This window comes from Chamaea fasciata, unplaced genomic scaffold (assembly GCF_029207755.1).
Source record: "Chamaea fasciata isolate MVZ Bird 193981 ecotype frontalis unplaced genomic scaffold, bChaFas1.0.hap1 SCAF_1, whole genome shotgun sequence".
NCBI lineage: Eukaryota > Metazoa > Chordata > Aves > Passeriformes > Sylviidae > Chamaea > Chamaea fasciata.
The window spans coordinates 142,804,630-142,824,883 of NW_027094086.1; the positions used below are offsets into that span (position 1 = coordinate 142,804,630).

Genomic DNA, 20,254 nt, shown 5'->3' on the forward strand with positions numbered 1-20,254 from the left:
TTTTTTCTTTTGTCAGTTGCAAAGCAAAAAAAAAATGACAAACAGTTGGAAGGCGGTAAGGATGGAGATATAAATCTCTAGAGGAAGCTTTGTCAAAGGTAGTGGAGTATAAACAAAAAATAAATTAGTTTTGGTGTTATCAGAAACTGGACAGCCTTCGATTTGTATAATAGTTTGTCTGGGTTTCCAGACCACCTCTGCATTGCCTCTGTGAGGCAAAGTACAGATTCACTTGACAGAAGAAGTGAAGAAAATGGTTAAACAACAATCACAGCAGAGGAAAGGAAGGAGAAAGACAGGAAGACAAAATTTCAGTGGCAGACAGCCTTGAAATCCTTCATGTTTTTGCTTGTATTGTTTTCAGAATTTCCAAGCAGAACCAAGTTTTACCTTGCTGTCCATATTAATCACTTCTTGAGTCCAAGAATTTTGTGTATCCCTTGCGTTCTACACCCCCCTTGCTCAGGTTTTGGCAGGACAGTTTTATAGACTGAAAAGGGTAGCACAAGGCTTGTGTGCCAGCTCCTCCTGGCTGAGGATCCCTGTGAGCAGAGCAGGAGAGAGAAACATGCTGAAAGTAATTTATTGGAGTGCCCTTTAGGTTATGTGCAGCTTAAGAAGTGAGCTAACAACCTGCGATTACCTTAGAAACACAGATTGGTGAGACAGTTTTATATATTCTGAGAGCTGGGTGTGAAGCTGGATATTCCTCTTTTCTCTCTGAAATTGCTGTCTGAATTTCAGGAGATTTTTTTCTTACCCCACAGCTGTAAAAAGGAGCCCCGATGTGTAATGCCAGAGCCCTTAGAGATACTTTGAGGTATCATTCCTCAAATACAGTGTGCTGGCAAAAGAAATGTGTTCATATTTGTATTAGCCTTTTTCTTTCTTTCTGCAAAGGAAAAATTGTACATTTCTTGGCTTTGACACTGACTTACCTGAGCAAAATATTGGAGCACATTGTCTCTCAATTTAATGATCAATTTGTGGGAATAAACGCATTTAAATATCTTACATAAATTTTATAGGGTTTGGTCAATTTGTAGGTAAAATGCTTTGATATTTTTCTGTAAGTACATAAATAAATAGAAATAATAATTTTCAATTTAATTACCGGGTTTATCCATTTATTCATTTTCTCCTTCACAAAAAGCTCTTATTTTACTACCCACCAAGAATAAATCACTTAAAACAACTTTCCCATGATGATAAATTTTTCTAAAATATTTATTTGCATAAAAAATCTGAGCTCTAACTGAAAACTGTGACATTGCACTTAACTGCAGGCAGATATTTTGCACCTCTCTCACAGGAATGGTCACAAGGGAAGGTCATCCTGTGGAGCCCAGCCCACACAGTGCCTCATGGCCTCACGCTCCTGCTCAAAGGCAAGTCTGCTGAGGCAACAGGGTTTGCCCAAGAGTATTGTCACAAGGTTTAAAAATTACATGCTCAGTTTTTATGTGTGAACACTTGGTTAGGGGTTTCTTGAGTGGAGATGGAGGGCGATGTGATGGGACAGCAACGTTTGGGATTTAGAACATGGGCTAAAAGTTTGATTTTTTTTTACTTCACATACATGTTCTTGGCAGGCATTAAAAACAAAACCTCTTTATTTCAGCAGTGTTGTGTTAATTACTTGTATTTATCCAGTAAGAGACAGGAAATCGGGGAAAGGCTGTTTTAATTCTGGCACCAGGCACACACCAGTCCCAAATGGCTCTGAGGGTGCCTGAGTGGCATTTGGGATTTAGATTAAATCATGGTTCTGCCTCTCCTAGCACAAAGCCACCGTGGATGATGAGAACTATCCCTGCTAATTACACATTTGAGAAGAAGCCCAGAGAATGGTGAGGTAACATGAAATGTAGTTTCCCTTACTACCCCTCTCAGCCAAGGGGAAGTTTATTAGCAAGGTTACAGCCAAATTTCAAGAATCATTACAGCAAATGACAGCAAGATCTTTAACAACAAGAAAGGAAAAAATCCAATGTCTGTATAGTAATTGCCACACAAAGTATTATATGCCTTGCTCTGCAGTGATTCAGAAAGTTGAGTCGTGTCGTGCCTTGCTGGGATCAGCAGTTCAGAATAGATTAAATTTGTTTTGGACACTGGCTGCTCCCTGCTTTATCTAACAAAGCCCATGTGTGACGGGAAAGGCGCTTAATAGCGCAGACCATTAATGAGAACCATAAACACACAGGCATAGATTTTCAAAATCATGCTCAAGGGATTTGAGCAAGCACTGTTCTCTCCCTGCTTTGAGCCATTTACCCAAGAGCTGCTAACTGGTTAGGCTTCGGGAAGACAGTAGACCTCAAACAGCCGAGAGAATTGTATGTGACAAGGGCTTTGCCACCATCAGTTTCAAAGGATATTCATTTTAATGCACCTAAGCAAGATAAAGCAAAGAAACTGAAAACTGAAAAAGATATTTCTCAGATAAAGGATTAATTTTATTAAAGAGAGGCAACTCATAATATGAATCTAAAATCTAGGTTTTTTTATAGAGTCCATAAAAGCTTTTTTACAGAGTTAGCCATTCCTAGACACTGGTGGCTTTACAGAGCTTTTATCAGGTTAAAGAAAACCCATTGGTACTAATTTAATATCTGTAGTGTACAACAGCTTGACACCTGAGGCTTGTCCTGAAGCAGGCACAAGGCTGCAAAGCAAACCCTACTTCATTTTTTTAATTATTCAGCACTTGCAGCCAACCTTATGCATCCCTCTCTAGGAAGAAGGCTTTTGGATTAATGATCAGTAAAAGAAAAGAAAAAAGGCAAACAACCAACCATTCCTTTCTGGTGTTTGTTAGCAGGTGCAGTATTGACTTAATTGGTGTGGACATTCTTCATTACCAGAGCTGTATGCAGAAGGAGCAAAGCTGGCAACCTAGCACGGCCTCCTTTAGGGAACAACTGTTCTTGTCAGTGGAAAAGCTTGTTTCCTCTAAATTCATTGAAATGCTACCTATTGGTAGCATCTCTTTAGAGCAAGATGAATGCAGACAGCAATGAATCAACCTCAAATAGACGGGCCCATACATTAGCATCCTAACATTAGCACATTAATGTAAATTTAAAGATTCTAATTAAACCTATATGCAAAATGGTTTTCTGCTAAATAGAAAACCTTACTTTTTGGAGGAGCTGAGGCATTTGGATTTGACAGCATTTCCTTTTTCAATAGTATGCTTATTTTATGTGTTCTATTTTCTTTCAGTCACTCCAGGGGTTTCTGAAACAAATAAAAAGATACATTATATTGTTTGATTTATTCCCTGTAGTCAAGGGATATATCGAGAAAACAGACCAATTTTTTTCACTGAGCTTGTAGAATAAATTTCACTTTGATCTTTATACTTCCTACTGTGGATACACATTTCTTTTGAGATATTTAACACTGATTAATCTCATTTAAAGGATCCATGGTGGTACCTAGGTACAAATTCAGAAACTTTTTCATTATGGAAGAACTTGCATCATAACTTTTGGTTTCTAAATTTGTCCCTTCCCATCATCCCCAAATACCCCAATAAAACTTGGGGTGTGTTTCCCCCATTTCAAACTTGATATTTGTGTATAAAAATTCAACATTTTAAGAAAATTTCTGTGAACTTTCAGGCAGTACCTCTTTGCCAGTTATGACTAAAAATTTCGCTGAAAATATTTAAAACAGATTTTATCAGGAGACTTTTTTGGTCCCTAGTAAAAGAGTTTCAGATGTAGTGGAGGTCATTCAGCTGGCTTTTAGCTGCTCAAGAAACATAGTAAGTGAGAAACCTACCACAGCCTTTAAGCATTGCTGGAGCATATGTGGGTGTATGAACAATTCATCAAAATCTGATTATATGTTTTTTAGCAGACCTCCCATTCATTAAGATAGAGTCAAATCTAAAACTTAAAGTGGTCATTGGGAAACCTAATGCCAAGTTTTACCAAAGATGGACTTTAACCAATCCTCCCATTCTCATCTTAATTTTTCCACCTCCAGTGCCATCATTTCCATAAAGCCCTAAGATTACTGTGAGGCACAAAAGAAAAATGGGTGAGAGAAGGAATTCTCTTTTTTTAATCCCATTATTGAATCTTTTGGGGCGTTTCATCATTCTTCTGTCTGCCACACAGGGACTATGTTCAAAGTGTGCTTCACACAGCAGCCAGCACAGTGCTGATATTTAGTAAATGATCACTAATGATAGAAGCAACAGCGTGGAGGCAAATATGTTTTGTGGGGCCTGGGAAATTAGCAGAGCAATCAGCCTCCAGCCAGGGTGAGGGAGGAGAGGGAAGTAGACAGCAAATAATCACTCTGAGCCCAGGAGCCAATTGCACAGTCTGGACAAGCTGGCCAAGTCAGCCCAGGTCAGCTAAGCCACTGAGGAGCCTTCATAAATGCAGAGCAAATTTGGGACACTTGATCATCACAGAAATAAGAAATTCGTTGAAGTAGCTCAGCATCATATGTAGCTAAAACATTTGTAATAGGATCATGAACATATGGGAGAGGGTGGTGAAAGTGATTCTTTTGACTGAATCAATAGGATCAGTTGATCTTCCTCATCAATCTTGATAAGAAAACTGTGAGGATACTTAGTGTCAGAAGTGCTTTATTGGAGATTTCATTAAAAGCTCCATGTGGAAATGTGTACCCAGCTGCTGCCACATGCAGCCCATGCAGCACACGCCCCATCCCCCTCTAAAAAGCATGACTGAGAAGATTTCTCTGAATCAGGATGTACACAGGATATATCAGCACGTTCAGCTAAAATGAAACATAGAGCCAGACAAAGTAAAATCACGGCCATCTAAGATAAAACAAAGCCCATATACGCTGACCCTGAGGGGTAAACCAGAACTAGACATAATGATCAATACTGTAGGAGTTATGATCAGAGAGAAATAATTACTGCACATCTCAAGGAAAGAACCACGATGAATTCCCTGGCAGAGCCTTATTCTTTGAGTAATAATCTGCAAATGCCTGCACATGCTGAAGGAAGGCTGAGTTATGATAGGCTGTGGACTGCAGCCTCCAGTCTGGCTTTAGAAGTCCTTGTCTGACTCTACTTAGAGAGTGTCATCATTGACAGTGCCATTTGGCTCACACTTTCCCTGAAAGGTGGGTAAAAATTGTCCCCTTTTACCTCTGGATTAAGAGGGCTTATAGAAAAGCAAGTGGTTTGCACCAAGGCCACCAGGGAGGAGAGCAAGGAATGAGCCCAGCCTCCAGCACCCTGCCTGTGACCGGCTGCCTTCCTTCCTTCCTCCCTTCCTCCCTTCCTTCCTTCCTTCTGTCCACAGGTCATCTTGCCCCTCCATTCCTCTGGGTCCTTGTTCAGTGCTCCCGACTGTGCTGGGGGAGCCCCTGGCACTAAACTGATTTCAGAAGACTGATGATGGAGGACAATCCACGACCCTCAGCTATTTCTCTGCTCAAGGCTGCATCTTGAAGATGATGTAGTACCTGGGAAGATCCTGACTAATTCATTGACTTGAGGGTACAATCACTTCTCAATGAATCTCCAACTAACTACAGCAAACTTGTTTACAAGCCTGGGAAAAAAATGTGTTGTGTAGCAATTTGCTATACACCCTGACCAGGAGCAGCTCTTCAGGACTGATCTCTGTGCTGTGTTTTCCTCCCCTCCCATTCAGACAGTGAGAGTTCTCTGCAGGAAAAACATACCAACTCCCACTGTCAATGAGTGTGTGTTTCCCCTCTCAGACAGTGAAAAGAACTAGGTGTGCAACTCCTTTTATCTGTGAAGAGAGTTGTGAACTTAATTCAACCTGATCCCCATTCATCGTGTTCAACATTCAGCCCCCGAATGTCAGTGAGATTCTGGAAATAAAGTACTTGGGAGACAGCAAAAACAGAGCCCTTAGTGATATCTGTATAGTAGAATATTTCTTCCCATCCATATGCAAATCTAACCTTTTTGATATTTCAACCCTATAAACCCTAAGACAGGATTTCAATAGAAAATGTTTACTAAAGGCTTTCTGCTTTATAATCTATTGATTTTAATATCCTTGCTATTCCTGTTGAATGTCAGTTTTACCCTGAAGACTCCCATTGCAAACTTGAACACATTTAATTATTTATACCATTTGAAATATTAGTGCTGAGAAATCCCTAAAAGTTTTTGGTTCTGTAATGTTGTGATCTAAAGTTTGATTTTCCTTTGTGAATAACACAAGTTATTTGATATAGTAATCAAGGACAGATGAATACTTCAGACAACACAGTGCAGTTTTAATAGTAATGACGTCTATTTTTCATCTTTCCAGACTCCTTGTATAAGTTAAAATACAGCTCGTTAAGTACTGTAGGATCTCTCAGTGAACAATTCAGCATTATGTTTTCTTTTTTCTGCCAGCTGCCTGAGCAAGAATCTTGTTTCCGTCAGAGGCAGAGGGCATTTAGGCAATGTTCAAGGTTTGGGTGCAACCTAGGGCATTTTTGCCCATGGATGGAGGTCAAGCAGTCTTTTCTTTGCCTTACTTGTATCACTCACTGTATTCACAAGACTTGACATTTATTTCTGAGACAATTATTTTTTATACAGAAGAATATATGTGAGGAATTATGAAAATATCTTGATAGCAGGCAAATCAAAGCAGGGGATTTTAAAAAGACTCAGCACCTTGAAGGTCAGTTCTTCCCTTGAGTCATGGTTTTTACTCCCAACATCCACCCAAGGCCAGAGTGATGGAGCTCACCCTGCCTGGTCAGGGTATGGGCACACTTGAGCTCCCGTCCCTGCCACTTGAGCCTTGTCTGGAACATCCATAACTCAGGAATATTTCCACTGGCTTCAGTGGTGGTTTTTACCCCAGTGTTCCAAGGGGATTAAACCCCTAGGCATAAGTCCCTCCTGGGTTCAGCAAGAAGCATTTGAGGATTTATTCTCCCATGTATATTTGAATAAAAAAAAAAAAAAAAAATCAAGTTTCTAACTGTCCACATCTTTTTAGTTTCTTTACCCCAGTCCCCCTGTCCCGAGCTGCAATTTTTCTGCTATTACATGATCAGAGCAATTGCATGCACCTCTTGTACTTGCACTGAATTTCTCTTTCACAAGGTAAGTTTCTACTTATATTTTTCCCTCATCTTTGGAAATTTTCCCTTTTTCTTCTACCAACCTGATAGCTGTTCAGAAGCTGCCAAGATGTATTTGGCTCTTGTATTTACTCCAGATGGAGACTTTTATTTTCACTCATATCTGGCAGTAGGAACTGTGGTATCACCAAACACAACTTTTCTCTGAGATTGTTTTGATAGAAGAAAAGAACCGTTACTTTTGCATATGGTTTATAAGTTACTTCTGATGGCAGATAATATAGCCTAGTCTGGATCCTAGAAGTTCAACAAGACTCACAATAGCCGTAAGTAGTTGGATTTTTACTGGTTTATATCCCCTCAGGAATAACCATCTGGATATGTATCTTTTAGTAGTCTAGTATTATTGTTTATAAGTAAAGCTGGAGAATATCTGGAATGAAATCTGTGGTTCTACACTGAGCAGGGGTAAATCGAGCTACTCTTATCTCCACCATATCTGTCCTGTGTGCATTAGATATGTCTGTTACCAGTTAATGTTTCCTAAGAAGCATTGAGAACCAGTCTAAAGGCTCTGAATAGGCAGAAATGCTGTCACTGATTTCATTTCACAGAACTAGGTCAAACCAAACAGCTGCTCTGGTGTGTGCTAGAGGGAAGGCAAGGTGCTGCATGGATGGGTGTAGGTGAGGAGCCCAATGCCACACTCAGCTCTGCCACTGGGCAAACTCACAGGACCAGATTATTCAAAGCTCTGAAATTAATGCTGCACTACAAGGAGTAATCTTCAGGGTATCAAACCTCTTATGGGACTGAGCCGTGCACCTCTTCCTTATTTTTCTCCATCTGAAAAAATAAACTGCTCCTTTTCCTCCTTTCCATTTTATTTTGGAATATCCATTTGAAAATTTAGGGCAATATGATATCCTGGAAATGACCTCTCAGATTAGACACTCTTCTTGGTTGTTTTTCCAGCATCCTATATGTATTCATCTTTGTTACTCCTTTGCCTCCATTAGTTTCACTGGCAACCTTTTAGGCAATGGAATCAAGACAAGAAAATATTCGCCTGACTTATTTTAGCTAAGAGACTTCATATTTAATGGATTTCCTGTTCTTTAATGTCCCAGGTCACTCCTCAAGATCAGCAAATGCCGAATTTCTTATCGCCCTTAAATGTTATCTGAAGTCATGTCGTTATTTCGCCTTTAGTGAGTCTCTTTGCTCTCTGGCTTTGGAACCTACTGCCAAATGAAGTAAAGAAAGCTCTGACTATGGGGAATTTCTAAATCCAAAGTTAAAAGTTATTTGTTCTGTTTAGCATTTTTAAAATTATTCTTTTAGGAATTGTATGTGCCTCTGAGCTAATTAACTCTTAATGAGCGCAAAATGCCCTGGGATGCAGATTTGGAGGGTACACTAGAAATGCAGACATGGATTGGACTGCAGTACTGCAGCAGATGAAATTTATGATTTGATTCTTTTTTTAAATGATGGTGCAGATATTTTTTATTGAGATACTCTTCCCCCCCTCTGTCTTTCTAGTCTAAATAAAGCTGATCAGATTTTTCAGTCCACCATATGGGGCCCAGTTATATCAGTTCTGCAAATACACTTTAGTTTTCCATTATGGATGAAGTCACTCTTCAGCAGGGAAAACAAGTTGAGAAACAAACTTTCATATTATGAAAGACAGGCAGTGTTCCAGCACTGAGCACTTAACCAGAGCATCAGGAAATCAGAACACCTGGCTGTGCCCAGCTCTGTGCTATTCCCCTGGACCAGTCCCTCACCCTTTTAGTGCCTTCACTCATTCATCTGTAAAGCGACTATAATTGCATTTATATCACAAGGGTGCCTTGATGCTTGACAAATGAGAATTGACCCAAAATTCATCCTTCAGAAGCACTGTATGAGCAGTACCTCGCTCACATGGTGATTGTGGACAATTAGATTAGAAGAAGTATAAATGCAGTGAAAGTGAAATTCCATTTAGGAACTGTCAAACTGTTCTTGATAATTTTTCTTAGTTTTCATCTAATTCTAGTGTGGAATTTTGCATGTGTCTCCCAGAAAGGCTTTATATGCCTGTTTTCTTCTTCTGCAACAAGACAGCGTATTTTATTCTGTGTTATATTAAACTGTATTTTGGGCAAATCGTTTGTTCCCAGAACAGTACCTTGGAAAGCTAGGTTTAGAGAAACAAAGAAAAATTATTGTGTCAAAGAAATCCTATCCTCTATGTATTTGAGCAAATTGCAATCACTTACAAGGATTGTACACAGAATAAATATTCCAGGTTTTATGAAAAGGGGTTTGCCTGAGTGTTGTTATGTTTTATTTAATTAGATTTTTTATACTTGCCATAATAATGTTTTAAAATTAAGCTGAATTTCCACAACAAACTGCAGAAACATATGGTGTACAGCCTGCAGAGGCACTTAATGACAGTAGCATTGCTGATATTTGTGAGTTAGAACCTGCTTTCCTCTGAAAAATAGCTGTGTGTTCTCCCAATTTAAAACACTGGATTACACCAACCTTTTTTCATCACCATTAACAGTTTGGGGAGGAAAAGAATGAATATGATCTTCTTAAATACATTTCCTTATTTCCACATGGCTGTGGATGTTTCAGGGTGAGGGAAGTTGTGTATCACACTCAGGGTCTCCTCTGTGCGTGCCATGACCACACTTAATGAAACCAGGTGAAGTAAAGGGGGCCTGTTTTTCCAGGACCTCCCCCAGGTAGCATATCCCAACACCAGAAAAAAAAATGGAATTGTTGTTTGGTTGAGCCACTTTTCCCTACAAAGGCACAGTGACTTGGGGCTAGCCAGGTTTCTGGAGGTCTCTGTTAGCACCCCAGAGTAAGCTCCAGCTCCCAGGAGCTGCTTCCAGAAGGATTTGTAGTTACAGCTTGGTTCTCTACAAGAAATCAGATGTCTGAAAAAAAAAATCCTTTGGATGTTACTTTTTTATGTTCAGACTTGCAAAGCCCTTTAAGAACAGCTCATGCTCACAAAGAGTGTTCCACTGATTTATCTCTAATGTATGCTTGAGAGGCTTAGTGCAAAAAAAAAAAGAGCAGAGATTAAGTAAATGAAAAGATACCAAACATTGCAGCAGGGAATCATTCCAAGTCATGGTGTTCTCAGGAGCACGAGAGCTGGTTTAGGTTTATGGTCATTCATGCAGAGTCTACAGAATTCACTTTTTAGACCTTTTTAACCTGCTGTGTTTTAGTAACCAGCTTCCTAAGACTCTCCCTGGTGATTGGACTCATTTGTACCTGAGGGTTCAGGCCACACCTCTCCAGTGACCAGTCCATGGGAAAATTTGACCTTTCAGAAAAGATGCCATGCTCAGAAGGAGACATGGGTCTAGTGTGGGAGGAGTCCTTCCCAGACTATTGCACACCCATGAACTGCAAGCAAGATCTTCAGTAGGATACAGAAGTAAAAATTCCCCGTCATCCCAGTGCCTGTCGAGGTAGAAGCAGGACCGATCATGGTGCTCCTCTGGCAGATTCCTGAGCTGATTGCTTTGCCTTAGTAGCTGTAAGTCACTAAAAACTCACTTTGAATGCAGAAGTAGGTGGTTTTTACTGATAAACCAGCCCTCAACTCAGCTCTCAGTCTTCAGTGGACTGATGGAAATTTTCAGTGGGTTCACAGAAATAAATGGTTTTATAGGACACCGGTCCACCTCTTTAGCTTACTATAATAAAGTGCTTTCAGTTCCTGTGAACTGGTGCTGGACCAATGTCTTAAGAAACTGGAAAAAGGTTCAGCCTCTAAATCTTCTCCCTTTACCCCCAGTCCTAGTCAATATGGGTGTCAACTTTCATGCAGGTAATTTTGCCATTTCTGAGGATGATTTAGGAAGTTGAAGGAGGGATACTAGTTTTATCTTTGCTCAGATAGATGGAGTTTAATTCTAAAGTGGACCTCTCAGCAGCTGATATTAGGTGGCTAATCTGCAGAACTGCCCAGGTTCCTCAATCAAAGAAGTGAAAAAAAATTTTCTGACTGTCTCTTTCAGGATTTTGCTGACTCCGTATACCAAATGGTTGCACAGAAGTTCCAGGAACTGACAGACAATTTCACTTCCATGCATGCACGCCACAAAACCCTTGCAGGCATTGTGATGACCAAAGGTAAGATATCCTCTCATTTATTTTCCTCTGGCATTTTTCATGACTAAGTAATACATTATTTACCTGGTTCACAATACTGAAGGATGACTTTACTCCCACACAGAAAAATGAATAGTAATGCAGTGAAAGAAGCATTAAATATTTACACCTCAAGTAAGTTCACACAAAAATATTGGCAACAGAGTTGAAGCTTTATTCATAAATATGTTGCTACATCCTATTGTTTACAGGAAAAAATGCAGCCCTCTCTGATTTTTCATTTCCTTACAAATGGGGGAGAGAGTTAGTTATCAATAAAAGTATTATTATTTATTAATTATTTTCATAGGTCTGGAAACACCAAGTTCTTGTTATACAAAGCTGCCATAAACTTTTAGACTGGCAACAGAAACAAAAGTGCTTTCCAGTCAAAAGAAACAAACCCAGAGGATGTGTAATTTTAGTTCTGCTCTTCTCTAGCCATGGGAAATACTTATATTTACCAGCAGGGCCAAAATTTGGCATTCACTCCTGTTAGGACTCAACTGATTGACACATACTACATGGAAATCTTTGATGGAATGGTTGCATAGATTGTCTTTCTTCGTAAGCACCCCTCAGTTGGGGCACCTCAGCATTTATGAGGATGTCAGCAATGGAGATACTTCCATAAACTTCATTCTCACTCTGACACATGGAGCTGTGGGTCCAGTACAGAAACGAGAGGATAAGCTCAGAGGGAGAGGCATATATAATTCATCCAGGCTTGTCTCATGCCTTCCTTTCATCAATTACATTAGCTAGATTCAATAGGGACAGTTGTGAATATTGCAAGACAGCAGAATGGAGACAGGATTTTCTGATGGATCTTTTCCAAACACAGAGCCTAAATGCAGATAAGATTTCTGTGTTGAGCATCTCCTTTCTGATGTGAAAAGAATAAGCAATCATATTCAGTATGAAGGGAAGTAGAAAGGAAGTGTGATTGACTTTGGGATGTGAAAGATGCACACTAGACCCAGCATAACAGCTGCTTTGTCATTGTCAGATTTCTGGACTGTGGCTCTCATCAGATTTAAACAAAGTGCTGTAGTTAATTTAGAGGAGCACTTTCCAAGCAGAAGCACAAGGAAGAATGTTTAAATATACTTTTTGTAAGAAACTAAGCTACAGGAGCCAAGAACTGTTGCTTTAACATTTAGAGGGAGAGCACAGGGGAGGTTACACTAGCTCAGTGTAAGAATTGTAAGACATGTCTGTAGGAATTTCATCCTACTTTGCGAAGGAACTACTCCTACATTCTTTAGCCCAGGTCTAGACCAGCTTTATAAAGCATGATTGAGCCACTGCAGCCTTATTTCTACATGTCCAAAGAAGCAGAATAAAGGCCCACAATATATGAGAAGAATGGACACTGGAAGGAGTCATAATTCCCAAAGTCATGACTGCTGAGTGCATGCAGTGCTAGAGGAAGAAAAGGGCACTTCCAGACTTCCTTAGCCTTTCTGGGCAGTTGGGGCTGTCTATGTCTCTTCTTTAGGGAAGGGCTGAAAGTGTCCTTATGTTGTTTGTTTCTTTTGGTGGGTCCCATGCCCTTTGTAGGATTTTACAAATTTGTGTTTCATATTTCATCTTAGTCAGCATTAAGAAAAAGTATAATTTTACTTACATTCACAAATTCAATTCTGAATTCCCTCTTGTGAATTTGTTCAATCTGTCAGCTATCCAATTTGTCAATATCTCACTGGTTTTGTGGAACCCAGAAAAGAAACTTGCAGATATAAGGTGATTCACAGAAGTTGCAAAGCTAGAAATAGCCTTATCTTAGTATATTCTCCAGGATGATTTGAGTTCTTTCCAGCACAAGAATCTCAGCCAACCAAGGCAAGATGAATCATCTGCCATTTGTGTCATTATTTGCTGTACTAAAGTTGTAGATTTGTGGTCTCTTCTTCACCATCATTCCCAGAAGTAGCAAGGACCTCAACACACACTTTTCAAAGATGGCACAGGCAGATTTTCCACATCAAGCACTCAAATGAGTACCAATTCCCTGTATTTTTAACAAAAAAAAAAAAAAAATGGGCAGAAGCCGTCTTAGATCTCTGCAAACAATTTACTAATGACACAACAAAAACAAATCTGGAAATGTCTTTTGCATTCAGCACCATAAGTGACAAAAACTGATTTGTTTTTACCTTCATTTCAATTTAATGTCATCCTGACTAGAAGCAGATTTATCAGTGCTTGTACAGTTTTCAGTCAAAGCCAGTAAAAAGCACAATGGGACTCTGTGATAACTGCTGTTAAGATAATGCAAGATCTCTACAGACAAAATAGAAGTGTGCTAGATTGGTTTTCTTTTTCTGAACTTTGACATTTTTTCTGTCATTTCAATTTCCCAGGGAAACCAAAGAGAGTTACATTTGGCCACTGTAATTGACTTATGCTGTAGCACCTGGGGCAAATTCCAATGTGTAAGAAAGAAAAAAAAATGTGGAAAATTATGTTATTGACAGACTGAGAATGTTCTGCAGTAATAAATTTCTAGTCAGTGAAACAGGCAGTCCAAAGCATTTAGAAATACTTTGCTCTAAATTGTGATGACAGTTAAAATCTCCATGCTTTTTTGTGAAAGTAAGTTTTCAAAACATTTGATTAGCAGAAATCAAGATAATCTTGAAAATATTGGCCTAGGCAGGAGCAATTTACCAGCTAGATACCAGCTGATGTGATCTTATCTTATGTAATACAATAATTGAATGTAATAACAACTAAAAAAACTCACATAACTGATCTTGAACTAAATGTTTCAAAAGATTGAAGCATTTAACTCAATTATTTAATAATTACAATGTATAATGTTATAAAGTATTTTAAATCTTCCAGTCCTCTAACATATCCTAATTTTGTTGAAACACACTCAGGAAGATTGTTCTATGAAAAATTGTTTGATCAATTCTAAGAAAAATTGTTTAACGAGCAAGACATAAGTAAGAGAAGTGCATTCAAATCTTCCACATACAGCAAGGTATAATCCAGAGACTATCTTTAAGTAGAACAGTAAGTATGCTTGGTATTGTAGTGTAACATTCATATGAGGACCTATGCTTTACTGCACATTGACTCTCCACAGCAGAACTGCTGATTTCTCTGGAGACATGATGAATTCACACATGGTAAATTAAGAACATCAGTTCACCTGAGGAAAAGACATTCTGGATAACACCATGTCAAACACAAGCCATCAGCTCAGAACTTGCATCATGTGGTGCAAGGAGTTAAATTCCCTCCTCATATTTTGCATTAGTGGCTAAAACGCGGCTGATAACGCCAACATTTTGGCTATTGCTGGACTGCGCTTGCAAAGGGTCAAGACTTTCTCTCTCCTATCCCTGTCCCCAACAAGTAGGCTGGAGGTGAGCAAGAGGCTGAGAGGGGACATAGACAGGACAGGTGTCCTCAGCTGATGGAGGGAGTATTTCTTGCCACGGGACACTGTGCTCAACAGTAAAAATTTGGGGAGAGAGAAGGGGGACATAACTGGGTTTATGGCATCTGTCTTGCTAAGCAACCATAAACTATCCTTATATCGATCCATTAGTCTTGCCTTCCTTCTGTTTCTTCCCAGTTCCACAGGGGTGTGGAATGAGCAAGAGGCTGTGTGGGTGTTTGGCTCTTGGCCAGGATCAACCAATACTGCATTTCAACAGCAGCTGTTTCTTGATGTTTCTTGTCAGGGAAAGATGACCCACCAGCTCCCCATCCTTCTGTCTCTCAGGTGCAATTTGGACGTTTTATTTTGACTCACTGGTCTGCTGTCTCTTTCTATTGAAAAGTTTTCAGGGAGAAGTAGTTTTCAGTATTGTTGTTATTGTTATGTCAGTTGATACATTTGAAGAAATGAAGGGCAAGCAAGCTACTATTTTCTAACCCAAGGTAACAAAAGCAAAACCAGAGCACTGTCACATCCCTCCGGGCCCAATGCCCAGAGTCACAGACTGTGGGGTGACAGGAGGAGCCCCTGTGATCCCACCACGGGTCACCAGGCAGGGTGGTCACCTTTACCAGCACACAGGGCACTGAGGGGACAGTGTGGCACTGCTGCTTGTCCCCCAGAGCTGGGAAGAATCAAGTCCCAGGGCAGGGGATAGCAGGGTGGGAGGTGTGAGCCTCACACTGAGTGCTGTGATCTAGAGGCTGGTGGCATTCACAGTTTTTTGGCACCACAGACAGAGTTTGGCCTTTGCTCTACCTGAAATCGTCGCCAGGCACAGTAAAGAATTCCTGTCATTCAGTAAAGAGATGATCTATTATAGCTGACATTCTCTTTGCCAAAAAAAAAAAAAAAAAAAAAAAAAAAAAAAAAAAAAAAAAAAAACAAAAAAAAAAACACCACCTCCTATAATCATTAGGGACAAAATGAAACTGCTATTTAAACACAATTTTCCCATTTGTGTTTGACAAATCTTAGCAGTTTAAATACTGATAGGAACTTTTTATCATGCTTTCTGTTAAAAATGAAGCATTAAGAAAGTTCAGTCCTTTTCACAGCAGTGTAACACTCATAGAAAAAGATTATAAGTTGATGTCTTGCTACGATTTTCTCTCTTCTATATTTTTTTTGAAGGCTGACAATCATTTTGATGTTAAAAGCAAATTACGAGGTCTTCTCAGTTATCTTGTGTGAAATAAAGATGAACTGGACAAAAGAGCCCTAAACAGAAATTTCATGCTGTGAGAAAAGATGGGAAATTATCATCCATATTCATGGAATGGATCTTAATTATTGTTAAGTGGAATAACAGAAAAAAGTAAAGTTGACAATATGTCTCCATGGATCTCTACAGTCACATTAAGATTCACAAACCCTGACATTTAAGCACAATCAGAAATACTGCTGTCCAATTGACTTCTAGTTCTTAATATGAGCAGGAAAGTTGCAAAGCAGTAGAATATGGTAGGATATAGTAGAACATTCAGGCCATATGTAGAGTATCGACCTGCTCTATCCCATGCTGAACTCAAGTAGCCAAACGAGTTAGAGAAAATGTGAATGATTTACAGATTAGTGTCAAGAGCAGATTCCTTCAGGAAGAGAGGCACAGGAGAAAATTAGGCTCCCAGATCCGATTTGCATAGTTAGATGGATGCTAAAAAAAGCCTGGTCCCAGTGAGATTCAATGAGAATTGAAACTTCTGAAATCAAAATTGGGTGCCCAAACTGCTGGCATCCTTTTGAAGATCTCAGAAAGTCTCTTCACCTACTGCTGCCTGATGCTTGTAAGGACATGGCACAAAGTCATGTGACATTCTCGTAAACATTATTTACTTCTTACCTATGTCAAGGTTGACACTTCACCAGTAGATGACAGTTTTTCTCAAAATATTTTAAAATAGGTAAATAACTATGTACTTAGGAACCATATAAGTCACTCATTCTCAGAAATCTGTTTTCCTCTGCTTATAAACCCTAAACCAATAATCTTCAGATTCTCTCTAAATAGTTTTGAACTCCATAAGACTACCCCTCTTCCACAGCTGCAACTCTATTCTTGGATTTTGTAATGTGCACCTATAATGGGCATGATTTCATATTCCTACAGCTCAAGACTTAGGTTTCCAAATTCCAGCTCAAAGGACATTTGAGGTTTCGCAGTTAAACCTGGCCCCGCCAGAGGCATCTCTTCTATTAAAATGTGTATAAGCATTGTGAGTTTAGGCATTCATCCCCCTACAAGAGCAGCTTTGAGGTTTCTTCATCATTTCTGTTAAATAAGGGCTAAGGAACAGAAGGTAGTTGAAGACAGGTTACTTTGAAACAAAAAATATGAGATGGGACACAATCCTGCAGCCTTGCACAGAGTAAGAAAAAAAACAGGTTCAGGGACAATTCTCCAGGCCAGCTTATATGTTTTGCATAAAAAAGCAGGGAGAAATGCATGGACCAGCTGGGAGTGAGTACAGAACCAGAGCTTCACTTGTGGACATGAGCACCCCAACCTGCACACACAAAGCCTCTCATTGCTGTTACTGTCTAACCTAATTCCATCCTCTTAGCTGCTTGGTGGCACAGGTTCAGAAAGAAGAGGACAAAACACCTCTTTCCTATCAGCAGTTTCAGGCACTTCCACAGGAAAATGACCCAACTGGGAAGGGAATTGAGTCCCTCATTTTCCACCCGCTGGAGCAGCTGTAGGTGTCTCCAGCACATTGTACTGCTGGCTTCTGGGCAGCTTCAGCTCCCCACTTTGCCCGCTCCTTACTCTGGTTCCCATCTCCTCTCAGACACTGAGCCTTTTTACCTCCCTAAACATTTACATCTCTGGATTTAGTTTTCCATTCCTGCTGCTGAAAGTATTTTTCTGACTGAAACACCTCTCGAAGCCTGGATGCAGACAAGGCCCTGGCTCTGTGTCACATATAATTGCATTGGGCACAAGGATGGGTATAATAATTAGCATAAAACATGGAAATTAAAAATAGGCACTTCTGTTTCCTAAGTGTGTCAAGCTAAGAGTTGGCAAGGTCAGACTTTCATTCTGCTCTGTGATAAGGCAAACTGGAAGCTGTCCCAATGTCAATACCAGGAGTGCATCTCACCCTAAAAAAAGAAATTTCTTCGGTGAATAAAGGCTTGGCAACCATTGCTTTCACTTTACCCACCTAGTAAAACACATAGGAAGATCTTTTTAGAAGCAAGCACACCAAAGAATTAAAAACAAAAAATTAAAAAAATATCCCACATAAAATTAAGTTCCTCCTGCACTTAAGTGTCAAAATTCATGTTCAGGATTTCATTCTTTCTCACTGCAATTTAGAATCTTACTAGCATCTGAAACTGTCAATTTACTTAACGCTCAGATAGCAGTGGCACAACATTTATTAGAGAAACACAAGATATCTGCAGTCAGGACATGGCTGGAAAGTGCAGTTCAGTCCTGCTTTAAAATGAAGAATTATGTGCAAGTTCTCTTCCTGAGGAGAAAAACAGTATTCAAATTTACATAGAAGGAAAAAACCCTCAAGAAACTTTGATTTTGCTACTGTGAATTTAGATTTTATAAAAAAATCCTCAAGTATATGGGATGGGGGTGAAGTATGCAGGGGCCTGGACTGAGTGACCCTCCTCCCTCTCTGCATTTCCAAAGCCCATGTTGAGGAAAGGAAGGAAAGGTAAAGGGCACTGGTGCTCACAAACACAGCACTGTCTCCTTCCACACTCCTCAGAAGCAAAGCTGATGGAATTTCATCCTTTTGGTCCATTGAGGGGAGGGAAGAATGGACCATAGAAATTTGAACTGGGAGAGACCACTAAATTGTCCAGTACATTTCCCTGCAAGCGTAAGATTGTTCCCAAGTGCTCTTTCCAGTCTAGTTTTAAATTAATCAATTAACAATGGGGCTTTCAACGGTACCTTGGGAGACCATTCTAGCCTAATGGATCTCATTGTTAATAATTTTCACCAGTTATTCAGCCTGACTTTTATTTTCTTTGAAGTCATCTCAGGACCTCAGTTCTGCTGCTCTAAATTTAGTGCCCACTTCTCTCTTTGGTGGTTGTACCTTTCAGATACTCAGAAAAACACACCATGTTCATAGTTTGCATATTCAATGTTTGTACTCTGTCCTGCTGGGTCACTCTTCTCTGCAGCCCCCAGCAGTCTTGCCTTTGTTGTTTGATTCCCATCCACTTGGGCAACCCCCTCACCATTAATTTCCGGACTGGAAAGCCACCTTTTGAATGAGGTTTAATTCAAAAGGCCTGCACAAAAATATCTTGCAAAATGGATTAGCACAAGAATCCTTTCTCAGGCATCCGATGATGTGATCAAACAGTACAAAATGGGCTTGTGTCAGAAAGGGATTTTTGTTTTGGAGGAATTGAATTTGGAACTCATTTACAAGTGCTCTCCCCTACCCCTCCCCACCCCTGTGGGTTTGGGCAAAATTGACTATGCCCGGCTGTGAAAGGAGTGCCACAGCCACTCTCAGACAATACCCTGGCTCTTGCTTCCAGCACAGCAGGGTCAGAGATCAGGGTAGAGGGGACTGTGACTCTGACCCTGCTCCTTCACTGATGAAGATGAAGAGCTCTGGAAAGAATTGCTTTCCCTAGGCAGCACAGTCAGAGGGAGGATTACTCAACACATTAATAAGGGATGAAAATATGAGGCTCTCAGAGGCCCCCTCTACACCGTCTCTTTCCACAGAAATACAATATATTCAGTTACACATAACCCTCATTTTGATGTAAGCAAAGGAAATCCCTGTGCAACTCCAGTGTTTCAAAGACTGTTCCATTTATACCCCTAAACATCTGTAACCTCACTGCTAGCCACTTCTTTGTTCCTATTATTTGCTAGCTCTGTGTCTGCCTTTTGTTCAGACTTCTGCTATTCTGTTTCCTAAGCCCTCAACATGCTTCTTTCTTCCCATATTTTAGTGTAGCTACTTCACATCAGCTACTCCCATCCACCCCAGGGGTGTTCTTTGGGACATCCATGTGAGCTAGGGGTTACAGCCAGGGTGCTCACTCAAGTCCCAGGTTCCTGTTTGTCACTGAAATTACCACAATTGCTACTACAAGTTCAATAGAAAATGGAGAGAAAAAAAATGAGCTGCAGCAGTCTTAATGGCTGGCAGATAAATGCATACTGTGAATTGATATATGCATACTATTAATCATTCCTGCTGTGCACAGTTCTTCTCTTGTGGCTACACATTTTTTATTATTTTTTTTTTTTTTTTAGTCATGACTGTGGTTTTGTTCTCCATGCAGAGCTGGGGACAGCAGAGCTCCCTGTGTCAGGAGTGCATATCCTGCATCAAAACTGAAGAGCAAGGTACACCATGCCACACACCAGCCCCTCAATCCTCAGCTCCCTCCTTGCACTTGCATCTTGATTTCGCTCCTCTTGAAGCCTCAGAGTAGAGGGGATTGTAGATGCATCACCAAGTTGTGGGGAAAATGGACTGATGGACCTGGGCAAACACATCCCTCACTTCTAACCGTAGACCTACCCCTCATGTAAGCACTAACATA

General features: G+C 40.1%; 1 protein-coding gene across 1 annotated transcript in view; it reads left to right on the forward strand.

Annotated features, from left to right (window-relative positions):
* Nucleotides 1-20,254, forward strand: part of ADARB2 (adenosine deaminase RNA specific B2 (inactive)) — a 305,396-nt gene that overhangs the window by 234,118 nt on the left and 51,024 nt on the right. The window contains exon 4 of the mRNA XM_066200443.1: nt 11,115-11,229. Coding sequence (XP_066056540.1) covers nt 11,115-11,229 — 115 coding nt within the window. The remainder of the gene's footprint in view (nt 1-11,114; nt 11,230-20,254) is intronic.